Raw genomic sequence first — 18,564 nt, 5'->3', positions numbered from 1 at the left:
TTAACAAACATAGTGCTGCTCTGCTATGACTAGAGCATAGGGTAGGCTCTGCTAATGGTTGATTTTCAGAGAGAGATAGGCATGAATGTGTTTGTGAGAGAAAACTTTAGGATTCAACTTTTTCTTTTCCAAAAATAGTTTTGTGAATAAAAATAATGACATGGAATATTTTTATTTGACGTGGATAATACAACGAGACGATTGAGGAATATACATGGTCAGAAGGGTTTAAAATATTACTTTTGAACGAGTAGAGACGTCTAAATGAAACTTCATTATGTTTGAGTACCGAGATAACAAAGTGACACAAGTATAAGTGTCATTTAGGCTATTCTGCCTAGTTAAAATAAACAAACCCCAATATATGCAACCGCTGTACTTTATCTTTTTGTTTATTTATTCTATAAAAGAAAATGTCCTTAAAAGTACTACTAGTCGAAGCTAAAACAACAGCACTTCATGGGTCTTCCCAGATCTCAACGCAAATCCAGCGACTGTCGATTACCAATGTTATGCCATCAGTGCTTTTCGCACATTTGCGCTAATCGCAGTAATTTCCCAAAATAGGCGGGTCTTTTTTTTTTTTTCAGTACAATAGGCGGGACTTTTCGAAAAACTTCTACGACTTCCCCTCTCACCCACAGTTTTCCATCTCTTTTTTGCCCTACCTTTTAAGTTTTAACTCTTACCCAAACCCTAACCCGCCAATAGTTTTTTCACCTCATCTTTCTTCTACTTAAGTTTTAAGTATATAGATAAATACTACTTTGGTCATAATTGAAAGAATTTGAACCGCATACGCGATGAAGGATAGGGGAGAAGGCAAGGGTAAGATGGTAAAAGAATATCTGCCATGAAGTGCGATTCCAAACGGCGCCGTTCCATCTCAAACAAGTCAGGAAATACTGCTAGTAAAAAAGGTTCAGCACAGGTTACTTATTTACTGAGGGAGGAGGAGATCAAGGGAGGGTAAACAGTTTGCGTTTTGGTTAGCGAAAAGAGCTTCTTGAAAAGGGGGATAGTAATAGTAATGGGAGAAGGAGAGGAGAGTGAAAATAAAGGAAAGGGAATGGAATCTCCAGCGGGCGGTGTGAGTATTATGGAGGAAGAGAAGGAAATTGGGGATACTGAGGGAAAGTTTGCTTCTTTTGAGGAAAAGTTAGACGCTAAAGAAGAAGGGAAGGTTTTGACGGAGGTTAATGATCGAAAACCAAAAAGAAAAAGGGGGAGACCCCCCAAGAAAGATAAGGAAAAGAAGAATTTTTCAGAGGGGAATGTTGTAATGGAGGAAAATATTGATAAAGAAGAATCTGAAGAGAAAGAGGTTCCTTTGAAGAAAAGCAATAATCTTGTTATGATGGGTAGGGAAAATAATGACGTGAATGGAAAACAAGAGGAAATTGATCGCGAGAGAGAAGAGGAGGAGAAACAGAAGATTGACTCTAATGAAGTGACTGGCAGAACAAGGAAGTCAAGTCAAATAGCTATGGAGAAGTTAAAGGGATTTAATCAGCAAATGGCTGAATGGGATGAAGAAGACCGCAAAACAGGTAGAAAAAGAAGGGGTCAAAGTCGGAAGGGTGGCACGAAAACAGAAGATAATGGTGATAGTGAGAAAATTGGAAGTAAAAACCGCAGAAGAAAGAGGTCGAAAGATGCCGCAGAGAATGGTGATGGAAGTGGTGGAGATTCTGCAGAGGAGAGTAGAGAGCAGCAGAGAGAAACGAGTAAAAAGCATAAGGCTGAGGGAGAAGAGAAAGAGGAAGGATCAGAGTCCCGAAATTCTACTCGTCAAAGGAAAGATGTGCACGATAATGCAGTAAATCCCCGAAACAGAAAGAGGAAGGATGAGAATGTAAAGATGTTAACATTATTATGGATTCTTGATTGAAAAATCTCATTTAGTTTATTCCTTTAGAGTATGAGTACTAAACCCTAATTATCTTTGTTTTGAAATCAAAACATGGACAGGGGAATGAATTTGAATCCAATATGTGTCATCAGTGCCAGAGGAATGACAAAGGAAGAGTTGTTCGGTGTACCCGCTGTAAAACAAAGCGATACTGTGTTCCTTGCATGAACAGATGGTACCAAAAACTTTTACCAACTATAATATAGTTTCATTTGTCAGAGTAACTGTTTTGAACTTTTAATTGTAAGTTGGACTTGCAAAGAGACAAAATACTTTGCTCCTTGTGGCTTTACTTGAGCAATTGTCTCTTGATGAGTGTCAACTGCAACACTTTAACAACTTGAAGCTTTATATATCCAGTCTATTTTGCCCAATGTTGTCAAATGTCAACTGCAACACCAATTTTCATTCATTTGTGTAGTTTACTTTTCGTTTTTCTTATCAGAGCCTTTTACCTTTATGATCAATAATAGGTACCCTGGGATGCCTGAGGAGGCCTTTGCAGAGTCTTGTCCTGTTTGTCGTCAAAACTGTAATTGCAAATCATGCTTGCGGTTGGACGGGCCAATAAGGGCTGGTTTCTTCACCCATTCCACTTTTATTAAGTTACTGTCCTATTTTGCAAGTTAACAGTGTATAATACACTCTTCTTATCCGAAATTTTCTTGCAGACATTGAAGAACTTAGAATTTGAGATTAGCGAAGAAGAAAAGAGTCTATATTCTAAATTTATCTTGCAAACACTTTTGCCTTTCTTGAGAAGATTCAACGCAGAGCAAGTGATGGAGATGGAGATTGAAGCTAGGATTCAAGGTTGCATTGTCTCCTTTAAGATAGGATGCCATAATAGTTCAATATACTTTTTCGTGTGATATGCCATATTCTTTTCATCTGGGCAACTGTTAGTATGCATTTTAGCTTCTGTTAGGTGATATATATATATATATATATATATATATATATATATATATATATATATATATATATATATATATATATCACCACAGCTAGAAAAGATAACAAAATAGCCACTTCTCTTCCATGTATATGCAGAGTGTTGAGTATGAAAGGGTTTGAAGAGGGAATACTGTAACATACTAGTTAGTATTTCCTATATAAGAAAATATAGTTCCGCATAGTAGGTAGAGAGAATAATCTTTCCAGGAAAACCTAATGTGTTAATGCATCTTCAACTGCTTCCTATCGTAACAAGAATCCCCCTCTCCCCATTTTTTTTTCATCTGGGCAGGGTTACCAGTGTCAGAGTTAAAGCTGCACAAAGCAAAGTGTCAGAAGAATGAGCGAATGTACTGGTAAGCATGAAGAACCTCTTCTTTCCATGTCAATCTTTTGGAATTATGTTCCAGTACAGTAAGTTGAGCAATGTTTTGTGCAGCAACAACTGCAAAACATCCATTGTTGATTTTCACAGAAATTGTTCCAGCTGTTCCTATGATCTTTGCCTTACTTGTTGCCGGGAGCTTAGAGATGGTCACCTTAGGGGAGGTGAAGAAGAAGTCATCTTGGAATTCACTGACAAAGGGCTTGGTTATTTGCATGCTGAGGAGATACCCGGATACAAACCTATAAACTTTAGGAGGACTAGATCTTCCAAGAAGGAGATGGTTAAAAATGATTCAGTGGAAGATGCCAAGATTGCATGTGAAATGGAATCTAAGGATAACGGAGGGCTTCTGTCAGAAAAATTTGGTGGTCCTGCTGGTGAGTGGAAATCGAATGAAGATGGTAGCATCCCTTGTCCACCAGAGAATTTTGGTGGTTGTGGTAAGGGAATTTTAGAGCTGAAGTGCCTGCTGACAAAGCCAAAATGTCAGGTCACTGAGTTGTTGGCAAAAGCTGAAGATATTGCCAAAAGATTTGAATTGGAACACATGCCTGAAATTCCTCAGGGGCCATGCTTATGTAGAAAGTCAGTGGATGAAAATGATATGCAGAACAGTAAAATGTGTAAAGCAGCATCTCGTGACGATTTTGATGACAATTATTTATACTGTCCAGCAGCTAAAGATCTTCAGCAGGAGGATCTGAAGCATTTCCAATGTCATTGGCTGAAAGGTGAGCCTGTGATTGTCCGCAATGTGCTTGAGACTGCGTCAGGGTTAAGCTGGGAGCCCATGGTTATGTGGCGAGCATGTCGCCAGATAAAGAACTTAAACCATCCTCTTCTTTTGGATGTTATTGCTATCAATTGCTTAGATTGGTGTGAGGTCAGTTTAATACTTGCGAGTATCACATTCATCAAAAATCTCTCCTTTTCTAAGTAATTTTGTTTGTCTTGCTAATCAATTTCTTAGTTTTGGTAGACATTTAATTATTTTAGTTAAGTTTAACAAAATTTACTTTCAGAATTATATCAAATATTCTGTCCATCAGTGCAGTGTATCAGTTTTCTTTCTCTTGCTTAGGACTTAATTATATTACAAATAGAAGTACCAATCAATATACAATTTATATCAAAATCTAAGCACTTGATTTTTAATACAAAGTGTTTTTGTATGATTTTAAACTTGTTAGTATGTGTAGGTTAAAGCAACTTAATGGTTGTGATTGTAGGTTCCAAGTATCTCTTTGAATGTTTTCCTATTGGATTATGTTTGTTCTTTGCTCGGTACCTACCTTTACTAGTGATGACTTTTTCTGGAACTAGTTAAAATGCCATATAGTTTGTTTAGGGTTTAACTTCTGAGCTACCTAACTCTTTAATCGAGTAGGTTATTCTATTAATTGTGCATAATGTTGCTTTCTCTTTAATTCATCAAATATATGTTCTTTTGAGTGCTCGGAATCTATAAGCTGCTTGGGTCTAATTTTGTCTGACGTAGTACAATTTAGAAGAATAACTTGATTAACGTTTGTTCTAATTTTAGAAGTTGATATTTTTTCATTTCGAAACTTCATGAAAAATACCACTAGCCACTTACTTTTTGACTTAACGGTAATACTCCCTTCGTTTCAATTTAGATGATGTAGTTTGATTTGGCACAAAGTTTAAGAAAAAAAAGACTTTTGAAACATGTGGTCCTAAAGGCTTAAAGGGTAAAAGCTTTGTGACATTTTTGTGGCTATACATGCTTCTCATTAAAGGGCAAGTGGGTAAAATAAAAAGTTTAAAGTTAAATTGTTTTCAAATATAGAAATTTGTCATTCTTTTTGGAATAGACTAATAAGGAAAGTATGTCATTTAAATTGGAACAGAGGGAGTATGTGCTTGCGGTCAGAGGATAAAGTTCATGACTTCGAATAAAAGCAAAGTCAATATATATGAGATTGAAGGAGTATAGAGGGGAGCATTAACTTTTTTCCATTTACTCCCTTTGTCACATTTTATGTGGGACTGTTTGGCTAGACACGAACTTTAAGAAAGAAAGACTTTTGAATTTGTGGACTAAGATAAGTCATAAATATTTGTGAATAAATCACCTCATTAAGTGTAAAATGAAAAATTTAAAGTTAACTTATATCTAATATGAAAATGTGCCATTCTTTCTAAGACAAACTAATAAGGAAGTGTGTCTCATAAAATGGGACGAAGGGAGTAATATATTTTGCTATGAAGTACAAACCTAGTAGCAACCTCAGAAATTTCAGACTAAGCAGTGTATACAAATGTTAGACCCAATGTTCAATCTTTTACCATTTCTTATAAAGAAATTAAAACTGTGTTGGAACATGCTCTTGTTTGGTCCTTTTTTTCTTTTTGCGGCATGTGCCTTTTGTGTCTATTTTATATATGTGTTTTTATCTTTTTTATTCTTGTACTTCGAAACAACAACAATATACCAAGTATATTCCTACAAGTGGGGTCTGGGGAAGGTATTTTGCAAGAAGTATTGAATAAAGGATGAAGAATGAAGTAAAAGATAAATCACGTTTTTGGAACCGGCATCACATAGTTTTCCTTTCTAACGACTTGGGAAATGTGCCTACTTTTTCATCCACCTTCGGACTCCCTTTCTGGTGGAATTTCACTCCTTTTCCGGTGAAATTTCTCCTTCGCGTAGCATGGGGGAAAAGCTCTTCTTTATTTCAGGTGACAAGTCCTACGAGCTTATCGACATCAGTGAAGACAATGAAAGATGGTTCTTATGGATTGGAAGGGGCAGTAGATTTACAAGTAAAATTAAGATTGATGAGGACAACATCACATGGGTATGTGAGCAAATGTACCAAGCTTCACGGGGCGCCGGGAATCTCTACAGAAGGTGGGGGAGAAAGATACAAGCCTACTTATACAGGGTATACCAAAATTACAATGTTTATGGCAGATACATCAGAATTGAAACTTGGATTGGAGACAGGAAATCTGCAATCATAATACCAGAAAACGATTACAACAGGGGGCGGGGAGATATAACAGGAAGAATATTACAATTTTTGGGGAAGGCTTCCAACTACAAGCTCAAAAAATTTGCAGATGTACAAAAGAGATCCTTTCTAGTGGCTGCAAAGATTCCACAATGGCCTACACAAGTTAACGAGCAAGTAGATGTTGTTGCTGCTACTGAAGGTGTTGCTGCTGACGATGAAAGCTCCCAATTCCTATCCAAGTGCCTGATTGGATGTTTCAACGACCCTTTCAATCAAAGCCCCAAAGCTGAAGTCATCCAAAAATGGTTTATCACAAGGTGGAAAGTAACAGCCGGTCTCATGGTCACTCCGATGGCTCACAATCAGTTCCTCTTCGAGCTACCATCGAGACAGGAAGCACCTAGGGTAAAAGCAGGGGATTGGTTCTGGAATGGTAGACACTTAACCCTTGAGTGGTGGTCGCCGGAATCTGGATCATCTCCAACCAAAGGTGAAATGGGACAGAAGTGGGTCAAAGCCTTTGGAATTCCTCTGCATGGCTGGACATCAACAACTTTTCGCTTCATAGGAGATAAGTTTGGAGGATTCATAGGCACCGATGAGGACACGAAAAACAGGGCACACATGTTCTGGGCCAGAATCTGTGTAAAAGACAAGGAGATGAGTTACCCAGGGGTTGTCGAGTTAAAAATAGGCATCAGGAGCTACAAGATTTTAGTTTTGGAGGACGTAATCATAAAACCTGCAAATTCCGGCGAGGTTTCAGTCGCCGTTGGAGTAGAGAAGGCGGCAGTCTTTGATAAACCCTCCTCGAGTCAAGCGAAGGACCCAACGAACAACCCAGTGGTCTTTAACCATAATAGACCGATCACCTTTAATTCAAAAGTGGCTGACGTGGCAGCCTCAAACTCAAGGCATACGTACAAGTTATACAAGTTACCAACTGTGAGGCATACTAAATCAAATGGTGGGGTTAAAGAGAGGGCTCAAAATTTGGGCCTCTTAGTGGATCGTGAATATTACAAAAAGGGTCCCAAAAGGCAAGCATGCACAGAGGGGGAAATTAACAAAGCAAATCTGGAGAGCAACTGGGCCTAAAATTGACCCATGTGTTTTGAAGCCCAACCCCTCCATCTCTATAAATTATTTTGACCCACTAATGGTAGAACTAGAAGCTTCCTTCTCAGAAGGGCCCAGTGTTAAACCTCCTTCACCGTGACTCAGAGGTAGACGACGAAGGAGAAAAGGTTCTGCAAAAAATCTGCAGGAAAATGCCACAATCAACTGAAGCTGTTGACAGTTCAGATGTCGAGCTCTTTTCTTGCGACACACTTGCTCTCCCATGGTATGAACAAGGCTCTTCAAGCATGCAAGTAATTGATACCCCAAATATTTACGAGCATACAAGATGGACAAAGGCTGTGATGTTAAAGGCATGCAAGGCTTTTGGGGTTAACGTAGAAGGGTTTGAACATGAGATTATGGGCATCATCCTCCGAATGGATCAAAAGCGGCAAATGCAGCCACAGAAACAAAAATCACCAGGCAGGGAAAAGAGAAGGGGTAAGAAGAAGCAAAAACAGAATTGGAAAGACTGAAATGGGGCCTAAATTACGAGGGTAAAAGGAAAGGGGATAGGGACAGGTTTTACAAAGCTTTTTCTAGATGAAAGTAAAAATATTAAGCTGGAACGTGCGTGGATTGAATGAAGCTGATAAAAGGACTAGAACTTCATCACTGATTAAGAAGTGGAAGCCGGATATTGTTTGTTTGCAAGAAACAAAAATTGAAGAATTCCCAGTATCCCGGATTAGGCAAATATGGGGTAATCGATGGGTTGAGTGGGCAGAGCTGAAATCTGTAGGTAACAGTGGAGGAATTATCATCCTATGGGACAAAAGACAATGGGCAAACAGGGATACTCATCAAGGTTACTACACTCTATCATGCATGCTAGAAAGTCTGCATGAACAATTCAGATGGTGTTTTACAGGGGTGTATGGCCCACACACAAATCCTGAAAGAGAGGAACTATGGCTAGAATTTGCAGCAATCAGATCTATCTGGAATGAGCAATGGGTTATAGGGGGTGATTTCAATGTTTGTAGGTATGAAAGTGAACGATACAATTGTGTTAGAAGGTCCAGGGCCATGGTATACTTCTCAGACATCATTCAAGACCTGGGTATTATAGATTGCCTCTACAAGGAGCTTATTATACCTGGTTCAGAGGTGAAGGCTCATTGCAAGCTTCGAGAATAGATAGGTTCTTAATTTCCCCTGAATGGTGTGACAGTTTCAAAGCTATCAAGCAGCTAGCCCTCCCAAGAGTGATCTATGATCACAGACCCCTACTCCTTGAGTGTGGTGACTGGGAAGCCACCCCCTCTTATTTCAAATTCGAGAATATGTGGCTACAGGTGGAGGGTTTCATTGATAAGGTTAAAAATTGGTGGCAGAGCTATGTGATAGGAGGCAGCCCAAATTTTATACTTATGCAGAAACTGAGAAGGCTCAAGGCAGACATCACTAATTGGAACAGAGAGGAGTTTGGCAGACTGGAAACACAAAAGACTAAACTAGTGGAGGAGTTAGCAATGCTGGAGCAAACAACAGAGAACAGGACCCAAACACAAGTTGAAAAGGAGAAACTAATGCAGATAAGAGTGGAATTACAGCAAATAGCAAAGGTTGAGCAGTTCTCATGGAGACAAAAATCAAGATGTTTATGGCTTAAAGAAGGTGACAGGAACACTAAGTTCTTTCAGAAATGGCTAACTCCCACAGAAGGAACAATTACATTGACAGACTGAAGATAGGGGAGGAAATCACCGAGGACCAAGAATCCATCAAAGCTAAAATCCTAAGCTTTTATCAGGGGCTCTATTCAGAAAGTGAGCAATGGAGGCCTAGTGTCAACTTTGAAAACTTAGCTAGGATCTCGATGGATGAAGAAGTGTGGCTGGAAAGAGCCTTTGAAAAAGAAGAAGTGATGGCAGCCATCAATTCTTGTGCACCAGATAAAGCCCCAGGGCCTGATGGCTACACAATGGTTTTTTACCAAAAAACTTGAAACTTTATCAAGCCGGACATTATGGCAGCAATCAACCATTTCCACCATAACTGTCATATGGTAAAGTCTAGCAATGCCTCCTTCATTGCACTTGTCCCGAAGAAAAAAGGTGCAGTAGAGCTCAAGGACTTTAGACCAATAAGCCTTATTGGAAGTGTGTATAAGATAATGGCTAAACTTCTGGCATAAAGAATGAAGACAGTGATGGGGAAGCTAATCTCAGGGGAACAAAATGCATTCCTAAAAGATAGACAGATAACTGATGCAGCTGTTATTGCAAATGAGCTGCTAGATGAGAGACTTAAAAGTGGAGTCCCTGGAATCCTATTTAAACTAGACATAGAGAAGGCATTTGATCAAGGCAACTGGTCGTATCTTCTGTCAACACTAAGGGGAATGGGATTTGGTGAAAGATGGATAAGGTCGATCAAGTTCAGTCTAACCACTGTCAAATACTCAGTCCTCATCAACAGATCTCCAGTTGGCTTTTTCTTCCCTCAGAAAGGGATTAGGCAGGGAGACCCTCTCTCGCCTTTTCTTTTCATCATAGCAATGGAAGGTTTGAGCAAAATGTTTGATAAAACAAGGCAATTAGAATGGATTGAAGGGTTCAAGATAAGCAGCAACTCAGGGAATTCAATCTCAATCTCCCATCTGTTAAACGCAGATGATACACTAATCTTCTGTGGGGCTGGAAAACTGCAGTTGCAATACCTCAATCTAACCCTCCTTATTTTTGAATCTATTTCAGGTCTACACATAAACGTGTTGAAAAGCATGATATATCCTGTCAATGCGGTACCTAACTTAGACGAGCTGGCTGGTATAATGAGTTGTGACATTGGCTCATTTCCTACTACCTACCTCGGACTACCCTTGGGAGCAAAACATAAGTCAGTGGAGGTGTGGAATGGTGTGATTGAGAAAGTGGAAAAAAGGTTAGCAACTTGGCAGATGCAGTATCTGTCAACGGGTGGAAGGGTGACTCTGATCAACAGTGTTTTGGACAGCATAGCAACCTACATCATGTCCCTATTCCCTATGCCAAGTAAAGTCCAAAAGCAGCTAGACAAATTGAGAAGATCCCTTTTATGGGAAGGTAACAGTGAAGGTCACAAATTCCATTTGGTGAAGTGGGCAACTGTAACTTAACCAAAGTCACTAGGTGGTCTGGGCATTAGAGATCTTTCAAAACACAACAAGAGTTTGCTAATGAAGTGGCATTGGAGATATGGGAAAGAAGGCACAAGCTTATGGAAGGAAATAGTTAAAGCCAAATATGGTCACCTGGATAATTGGAGTATCAGAACCACAAGAGCTCCTCATGGGGTTGGGCCCTGGAAGCACATCAACAGCCTAAAAGAAGTCTTCCAACAAGAAGTGTCCTTCAAAGTTGGTAATGGAGCACATGTGAAATTTTGGAAGGATAAGTGGCTAGGGAACTTCACACTTCAAGAAACTTTCCCCACTCTATTCCACCTAGCTACTGATCCTAACTCAACGGTCGCACAGAATAGATCCAACAACACTTGGGAGGTCCTTTTCAGGAGAAACATACAAGACTGGGAGATAGAAGAAGTGCTTGACCTACTTGGAAGGTTAGCAAATTGTACAATGAGTATCCAGCACACGGATAAGCTACGATGGGGCACTTCTAAGGAAGGGGCATATACAGTGAAGGCAAGCTACAATAAACTTTGTGCTTTGAATGAAGTTATTGACCTGTGGCCTTGGAAGCTAATCTGGAAAACCAAAATGCCTATAAAGGTCAGCTGTTTTGCATGGACGACTCTTAAAGGTGCTATTTTGACACAAGACAATCTTTGTAGGAGGAGCTTCCAGATTGTTAATAGATGCCACATGTGTAAGCTAAACTCAGAATCAATCAATCACCTATTTCTGCATTGCACAGTGGCTATTGATCTCTGGCACATGTTCTTCTCAATTTTTGGTATCAGCTGGACACTACCCCAGAACATTAAGGAAGCAGTTGAAAGCTGGAGCTTTTGGAAAGTCAGCAAGGCCAGCCATCAAAAGTATCTGGAAAATGGTCCCAGGTTGCATATTTTGGTGTCTTTGGACAGAAAGGAATCGAAGATGTTTTGATGGCATTTCAACTCCTATTCACTTTTTGAAAGCTAGATGTCTGGTGTATCTTTTTAGTTGGAGTAATATCTCCCCTGTAAATAATGTTATCCCCTTTCTAGACTTTATTGGCTCAATGAGCCTAGCTTGATGGCCCATTTTTTTGGTTAGCTCCCTATGATTAGAATAGCACATGATGTACTGGAGCTAACATCTCTTCTTTTGTATTAATTGCATCTTCTTGATGCCAGCAATACAACACCTTACTTCATCAAAAAAAAAAAAAAGATAAATCACGTTTTTGTAGCACGAACTTAGAAAAACTAATTACCAATTTTTTTTTCCAGCATATTGAGCCTTTTAAACAGGCCTTACATAAAATTGATGAGGTTAAGAAAAACTAATCTTAATTAAATTCGAATAGGAATAATGTTAATACAAACCTATTCTAACTACAATAGGAAAAAAGAATTCTAGTAGGAATGTGATACCAACTAACAATCCTAGTTTGACTAGAACTACAAATATAATCCTACTAAAACAAGAATCAAATTACTAGGAAACAAGAAATAAGGAATCCTAATCTTATGGAAAAGAAATCCTAATCTTGAATGGATGTTTGGACTACTTGAATTTCTTGAATTCTTAGTCTTCTTGATCTTGCATCATGTCCTCAGTAAGCTGAAGAAGCACTATATCATGCCTACCACCTCTCCCCAGTACTTCTTAGGTCTATCCCGTCCCTTCCTTAGACCCACTATGTGCAATCTCTCACACCTCCTTACTGGGACATTCATGCATCTCCTTCCCACATACCTGTACCATCTCAGCCTCACTTCTTGTAGCTTATCCTCTACGGGGCTACCCCTACTTTGTTCCGAATATCTTCATTATTGATCTTGTCTCTCCTAGTATGCGCACACATCCACCTCAACATCCTCATTTCGCTACTTCCAACTTCTGGACATGAGAGTTTTTAATTGGCCAACACTTCGCCTCATATAATATAGTAGGTCCTGTAGAACTTATCTATAAGTCTTGGTGGCACATTCTTATCACACAAGACACCATAAGCAAGCCTTCATTTCATCCATCCTGCTCCAATACGACATCCCCATCAATCTCCCAGTCAACTTGGATTACTGATCCAAGATGCTTGAATCCATCCCGCTTGGGGGTGACCTAAGTGTCAAGCCTCACCTCCACTTCATCCTCATGAGTTACTCCACTTAACTTACACTTAATGTACTCCGTTTTAATCTTGCTCAACTTGAACCCTTTAGATTCTAGGATTTGTCTCCATACCTCCGGCCTCGTGTTAACTCCATCTCGCGTCTCGTCAATCAGCACTATGTCATCTGCAAATAACATGCACCAAGGCACCTCCTCCTGAATGTGCCACGTTAATCCATCTATTCTTTTACTTTGAAAGCAATCGAAAATCTTATAGCTCAATGTGATTCCCAAAAGACTTTGTAGGACTTCACGTGTAGTGGAGCCTGTGATGTTCAATGTTTTACAACATTTTTCTTTCTCCATTTTAGTTTCTGAAGTTAGTTATTTGCTGTATACTCTCTGCATGAAAGTTGATGATTATGTTATTTCTTGGAACTGCAGGTAGAAGTTAACATCCACCAGTTCTTTAAGGGGTATATGGAAGGTCGATTTGATGATGCTGGCTGGCCCCAGATTCTGAAGTTGAAAGATTGGCCTCCATCTGATCTATTTGATGAACGATTACCTCGTCATGGTGCGGAATTTGTTAGCAGTTTGCCTTTTAAGGAGTACACACATCCACAAAGCGGCTATCTAAATCTTGCTGTCAAACTGCCAAAAGAGTCGTTGAAGCCTGACATGGGACCAAAGACATATATTGCTTATGGAGTTCCTCAGGAGCTGGGGCGCGGAGACTCTGTGACTAAGCTGCATTGTGATATGTCTGATGCGGTATACCTGCGCTTTCCGTCCGCTTCTTTTTTTTGATTGCTTAGGTTTTTCTCTCTTTCTTTTGCATATAATACTGCACGGTTAGGGGTTTTTCTTGAACTTGAATATAATGTAGACATATTCATGCTATGCAGTTTATTTGCAAGGATTGCTGTAACCTTGACTAATCCCACTAGGTTGTTGTTGTTGCTGTAACCTTGACTTCAGTTAAAACTAAGAGAAGCTAGGTAAACTGGTTGTACATGCTTACCCATGAATTGAAAGTCCTGAACATGTCTCCCAGAAGCTAAATTGATCTTAGGTTCTCTAATGTGGTTGAACTTATGCTTGAGACTTGAAGAATAAATGGTCATACGTTCTGTTACACTCCTTACTGAGGGATATTTAATGTCTGCTTGAAGGGTGTATTTTAATATATTGCAATTCATTTATCTACCCAACGAGTGATACTAAACTGTTAACTATGTGTTTTCTTATGTTGTCAGGTTTCTCTGTTAAAGTTAGTTGCTTTCAATTTATTTCGTAGGTGAATGTGTTGACACATACTCAAGCAATAACCTTGAAGCATGACCAGCTTTCAACAATGCAAGAATTGAAAATAAGGCATGCTGCTCAAGATAAAAGGGAACTTCAGATGTCTGAGGACGAGAAAGAATGTGAAAATGAAGCATCATCTGAGTTGATTGAGGGTAACTCTGTCCTAGGTGAGAGACATAGTAGAATAGATAAAGGAAAAACTGATGTACTTCCAGATCAGAGCTTGAGTATTGGACCACATAGTGACAATCAATCAATTGTTGCATCTGCTTCCTGTGTCAAGCCAGAGGGAGATACTAATGCTGAGGTGGCAACAGATGGTGCAATCGATACGACAAGCACTTATGAAGCAAGTGGAGGAAATAAGATTGATCATGGTAAAAGTGATGAGTGCAAAAATAACCCAGTGTTTAGAGAAGGTGAAGTATTTGAGGATTTAGAAGGTGGTGCACTCTGGGACATCTTTAGAAGGCAAGATGTTCCAAAGTTAGAGGAATATCTCAGGAAGCACTTTAGAGAATTCAGGCATATCCACTGTTCCCCGGTGCCACAGGTATTAATAAAATTTACTAAGCTTTTTACTTAGAAATGTGAAAGAGAGTATAATTTTTTTTTTTTTAGGGGGGGGGGGAGGGGGGGAGGATTATTTTTTTTGGTTATCCTGTTTCTTTCTTTCACATGTTCCAGAGCTCTTCATCATAGTTTTGACTAATCAACGGTTACCTGTAACTGAGTCTGAAATACATTACATGTCGGTAGAACTGAGGCCAAATCTAATTTGTAGCAGAGGCAGAAGAAAAGAGCCTAGATAGTGTGCAGTTTCAGCAAGAAAGCCGGAGTCTAAATTCCTGAATTGATGTGCTGAAAATATTCTTTCAGCTATCCAGTCTGAGAGTGAGGGGAAACAGGAATGCTACACCCTAAAACGATCACCTATTTTCACCTTTTCAACCAATTCATCATGTTATTTACCTTTACAAGACAATGAGCTGCAATTACTGCTGCTCTTTTGTATAGGCAGCTTTCGAATCTGTTTGCTCGCCTAGGAAACAAGAAGCTATCATGTTAGATCATGTGATATTTACATTTTGGACAAGGTTCTTTGCAATATGGGACATCAGTTTTTCCAAGATAGAGATCAAGCATAATTCTAAATCTTCCAACTGGTTTGACTTATGCGTAGTTGTTGTTCTACTAGAGGGGTTTGGGTGGTTTCGAAACTCAATCTTTCAAAGTTCGGATGAGGAAACCATTTACGACAGATGTTTCTCTTGTTCAAACCCGTAAAAGTGAAGTTTGGTTCAGTCTTTATGATATCTATATGAAGATGGTTTTGTTAGATTTTGGTTCTGTAGAAAATGCCTATCACTTCATTTTCTTCCAATGTTAAAGAGTTTTTTGGTCTATGTCGGGGTCCTTATCCTTTAATATGAAATGTTAATTGTTACATTTTTTATCCTTATGATCTGCTATGCCTTCTGTATCTATCAACTTTTTGGTCTTGTAGGTTATTCACCCTATACATGATCAAACGTTTTACTTGACTGAGGATCACAAAAGGAAGCTTAAGGAAGAGTATGGTTAGTGTTCCGTATATGAATTTCATAGCTTGAGTTCTACCTATTTAACGAGTAAAATTCTTTGTTTTTCCTTCTAATGGCTTTGTATATATTTTGTATTTTGCAGGAATTGAACCATGGACCTTTGTTCAAAAATTAGGTGATGCAGTTTTTATTCCTGCGGGCTGCCCTCATCAAGTTAGAAATTTGAAGGTGCGGGTGACTCTCTCCCTCTCTTTCTCTGTCTCACATGCACCCACACACACACACACAAAAACTCGCTCACACACTTTGCTATGATCTAAGTTGCTCGGACATGGGTGTGTGTCCGACAAGGGTGCAAATCTAGAGGTCGGATCCTAGTATGGATACAGATGCGGGGATCCGGCTAAAAATAATTCAAAAAATAAAATATCTCTAGATTATGATAAATTTTGTGGAATACTTATGTATAGCTTGTAAAATGTAGATTTCTGTTTTATTTTCAAGTTGTAGATAAGTAAAGTATTGATTTCCTAGATAAAGTAGGCTATTTTCTTCAAATTTACCTAGTTTTGGTTCTGATTTTAGGAATCTAATTTTATCTCGTCTCGAATCTTTCCTTCTGTTATGGTCAAAGTACCCAAAATTGTTTGTCAAGATTCGGTACGGATTCCATACCCACACCCTTCATAGTGTCGCATCGACATGTGTGCGACACCTAAATTGCCGTGTTGGAGCAACTTAGGCTATGATTGAAGTGTAGTTAGCTATGTTGGCATGAAAATTGCACGGGGCGCCCTATTTGGTCGACCCATTTAACCTATGCCCATTTTTTAAAAAAGTTTTAACTTGTACCTACTTTTTAAACAACTTCAGCCCCCTTTCTCCTCCTTCTTCTCCTCCTCAAAGTTATATCCGCCCTCAACCTCTTTCTGAAATCGCACTGCACAGATTGTATTTCTGTCAGTGCAGAAGAAATAAATAAGAAAAAAATTGGAATATACAGTGCAATTTCGCATCATAAATGCCTCTCCGAAGAATATCGTGACTTTTTTCATGTTTCACGGTTTTTCCATTAACTGTTGCATAATCCATCATTACAGTAAATTACTTTCATTGCTTGTTTCGCTGTTCAGTGATGGAGTTCAGTAAGATGATGCTGGAAATCTTCTCGAAGTTAGAGCAGAAATGGCTGTATCATTATGGAGGGAAGAAGACTCTAGAGCTGAAGTTCGCCAGTTACAAACAAAAACTTCAGCTCTAGAGCTAAAGTTTAACAGTTACAAAACAAAAACTTCAGCTCTAGAGCTGAAGTTGAACAGTTACAAAACAAAAACTTCAGCTCTAGAGTTGAAGTTCGCCAGTTACAAAACAAAAACTTCAGCCAGTTACAAAAACAAAAACTTCGCCAATTACAAAAACAAAAACTTCAGCAATTACAAACAAAAACTTCAGCAAATAGAGAACAACACTTCAGCTACTATGCTTAAGTTCAGCAATTACAAACAAAAACTTCAGCACACTTGGTTCAGCACACTTGCTACTTCAGTCCCGTCTACTAGAATGCTGAAGTTTTGCATGATTGCCTTTGCTACTTCAGCCCCGTATGTTGAAGTTACGAGAAAAAGAAGGTACGCTTGCAATTTTTTTTGCAAAGCGGGCACAAGTTAAGACGTGACCCAAAAAATGGGTATAGATGCAAATCCCCCTATGTTGGCTATAACAAAAATCACTATGATTGAACGTTGGAGATTTCAATACAAAGTTCTTCCATAGACTAACAATTCTAGTAAGAGAAAGTTGATTGGCGGAATAAGCGGCACAATGGTTGAGGACGAGGATGAGGTTAAGTTCAAAGGAGTAGAGTTGGAGGTTAATGTTTGGTGAAATAGAATTTAGCCTGAGTGAGTGGGTGAACAAGGGAGTAGTTGGATATTCATATAGTGATAGAAGAGATACATGTTGGTAACAACACAAGGGTCGGGTAGGTTGATTTTAGCCTTTTCGAGAGTTGAGTTTGCTACACTTGCATTGTTTTAGGTCTCCGGGTAGTTTTGAAAAGAGTCTATGCAACTTCCATCGCAATTATATGCCAAAGGGGCAGCGACCTATATAGACATACCTATTAAGCTAAAAAATGTATTTGAGGAAGTTGCGTTAAATTCTTCACGAGGAGCATTGAACAAAAACCAAATTGTCGTAAACCCAAAAAGTGGAAAAGTTGGGAAAATATTAGGCGGGTGACAAAAGAAGTACTTGGTTGAAAGGGGTAATCAAATACTGATCAAGAGTACACTATCAAGCTTTATTACTTATTATGTCCCTTATGCATGCATTGCTTAGTGTGGTTGAAAAGCTAAAAGAGGTTTCAAAAAAGTCTCTCGTGGGAAACAATGAAAATGCAGGACAAAGCTGTGTACTATAGACCCTTGTGGTCCGGCCCTTTCCTGGACCCTGTGCATATCGGGAGCTTAGTGCACTGGGCTGCCTTTTTAATTAGTGGTGGTTACCTCCTAAAGGTTTAAGCTAAGAGTAAATGCTTTGAGATTTAATATAGCAAGGTTAGGTAAGTAAGCTTCGGTAAGGAGGATCAGACTTTATGGAGGATAGTGATTTTGGAGAAGTGCGGAATACATGATGGTAGATGGAGGTTCTTGGAACAATTTTACTATGGAGGAAGATCATGGAGGGATGTAAAGTATTAACGACAACATCATCTTTAAACTGAGAAAATGAGAACAACATTTAGAAACACATGTTTGTGGTACTAAGGGTTGTTTTCCTATCTATATAGCATATTGAATATCGAGTTAGAAGGAGATGCCAATGTCAATTTAGTAAATCTATAATTCACAGGATAGTGGAGTGCTTTGGGATTCACGAGAAAAATATATGATTGGAAAGCAGTTTATCTTTTAAACGTGATGGAATTACCCTATGAAACAACATAACACAGTCATAGTTTTGCATGTAGAATTGAAATGGATGTGAAATAAAATTTTATCTATGAAGTACTTACCATTTGTTACTAAAAAGTGAGAGTTTGAAGTTCCAATACTTATTTGTTTGGATTCCAAGAGCACATATGCCTTTTCATGTAGATGGCAACTAAAGGAATGCTTTTAGTGGTAAGTATGAGT

The 18,564-nt window shown here is 38.9% G+C and overlaps 1 protein-coding gene across 1 annotated transcript in view; it reads left to right on the top strand.

Moving 5' to 3' along the window:
- Positions 1-468: 468 nt before the first annotated feature.
- LOC109240176 (lysine-specific demethylase JMJ25-like) overlaps positions 469-18,564 on the top strand; it is a 28,857-nt gene continuing 10,761 nt past the window's right edge. The window contains exons 1-10 of the mRNA XM_019406812.1: positions 469-1,855; positions 1,972-2,087; positions 2,386-2,485; positions 2,584-2,725; positions 3,162-3,225; positions 3,309-4,140; positions 13,017-13,346; positions 13,873-14,436; positions 15,391-15,463; positions 15,570-15,655. Of these exons, the coding sequence (XP_019262357.1) occupies positions 1,031-1,855; positions 1,972-2,087; positions 2,386-2,485; positions 2,584-2,725; positions 3,162-3,225; positions 3,309-4,140; positions 13,017-13,346; positions 13,873-14,436; positions 15,391-15,463; positions 15,570-15,655 (3,132 nt within the window). The 5' untranslated portion in view covers positions 469-1,030. The remainder of the gene's footprint in view (positions 1,856-1,971; positions 2,088-2,385; positions 2,486-2,583; positions 2,726-3,161; positions 3,226-3,308; positions 4,141-13,016; positions 13,347-13,872; positions 14,437-15,390; positions 15,464-15,569; positions 15,656-18,564) is intronic.

Source organism: Nicotiana attenuata, unplaced genomic scaffold (genome assembly GCF_001879085.1).
Source record: "Nicotiana attenuata strain UT unplaced genomic scaffold, NIATTr2, whole genome shotgun sequence".
Lineage (NCBI taxonomy): Eukaryota > Viridiplantae > Streptophyta > Magnoliopsida > Solanales > Solanaceae > Nicotiana > Nicotiana attenuata.
This window is presented reverse-complemented; position numbering and strand designations above follow the sequence as displayed.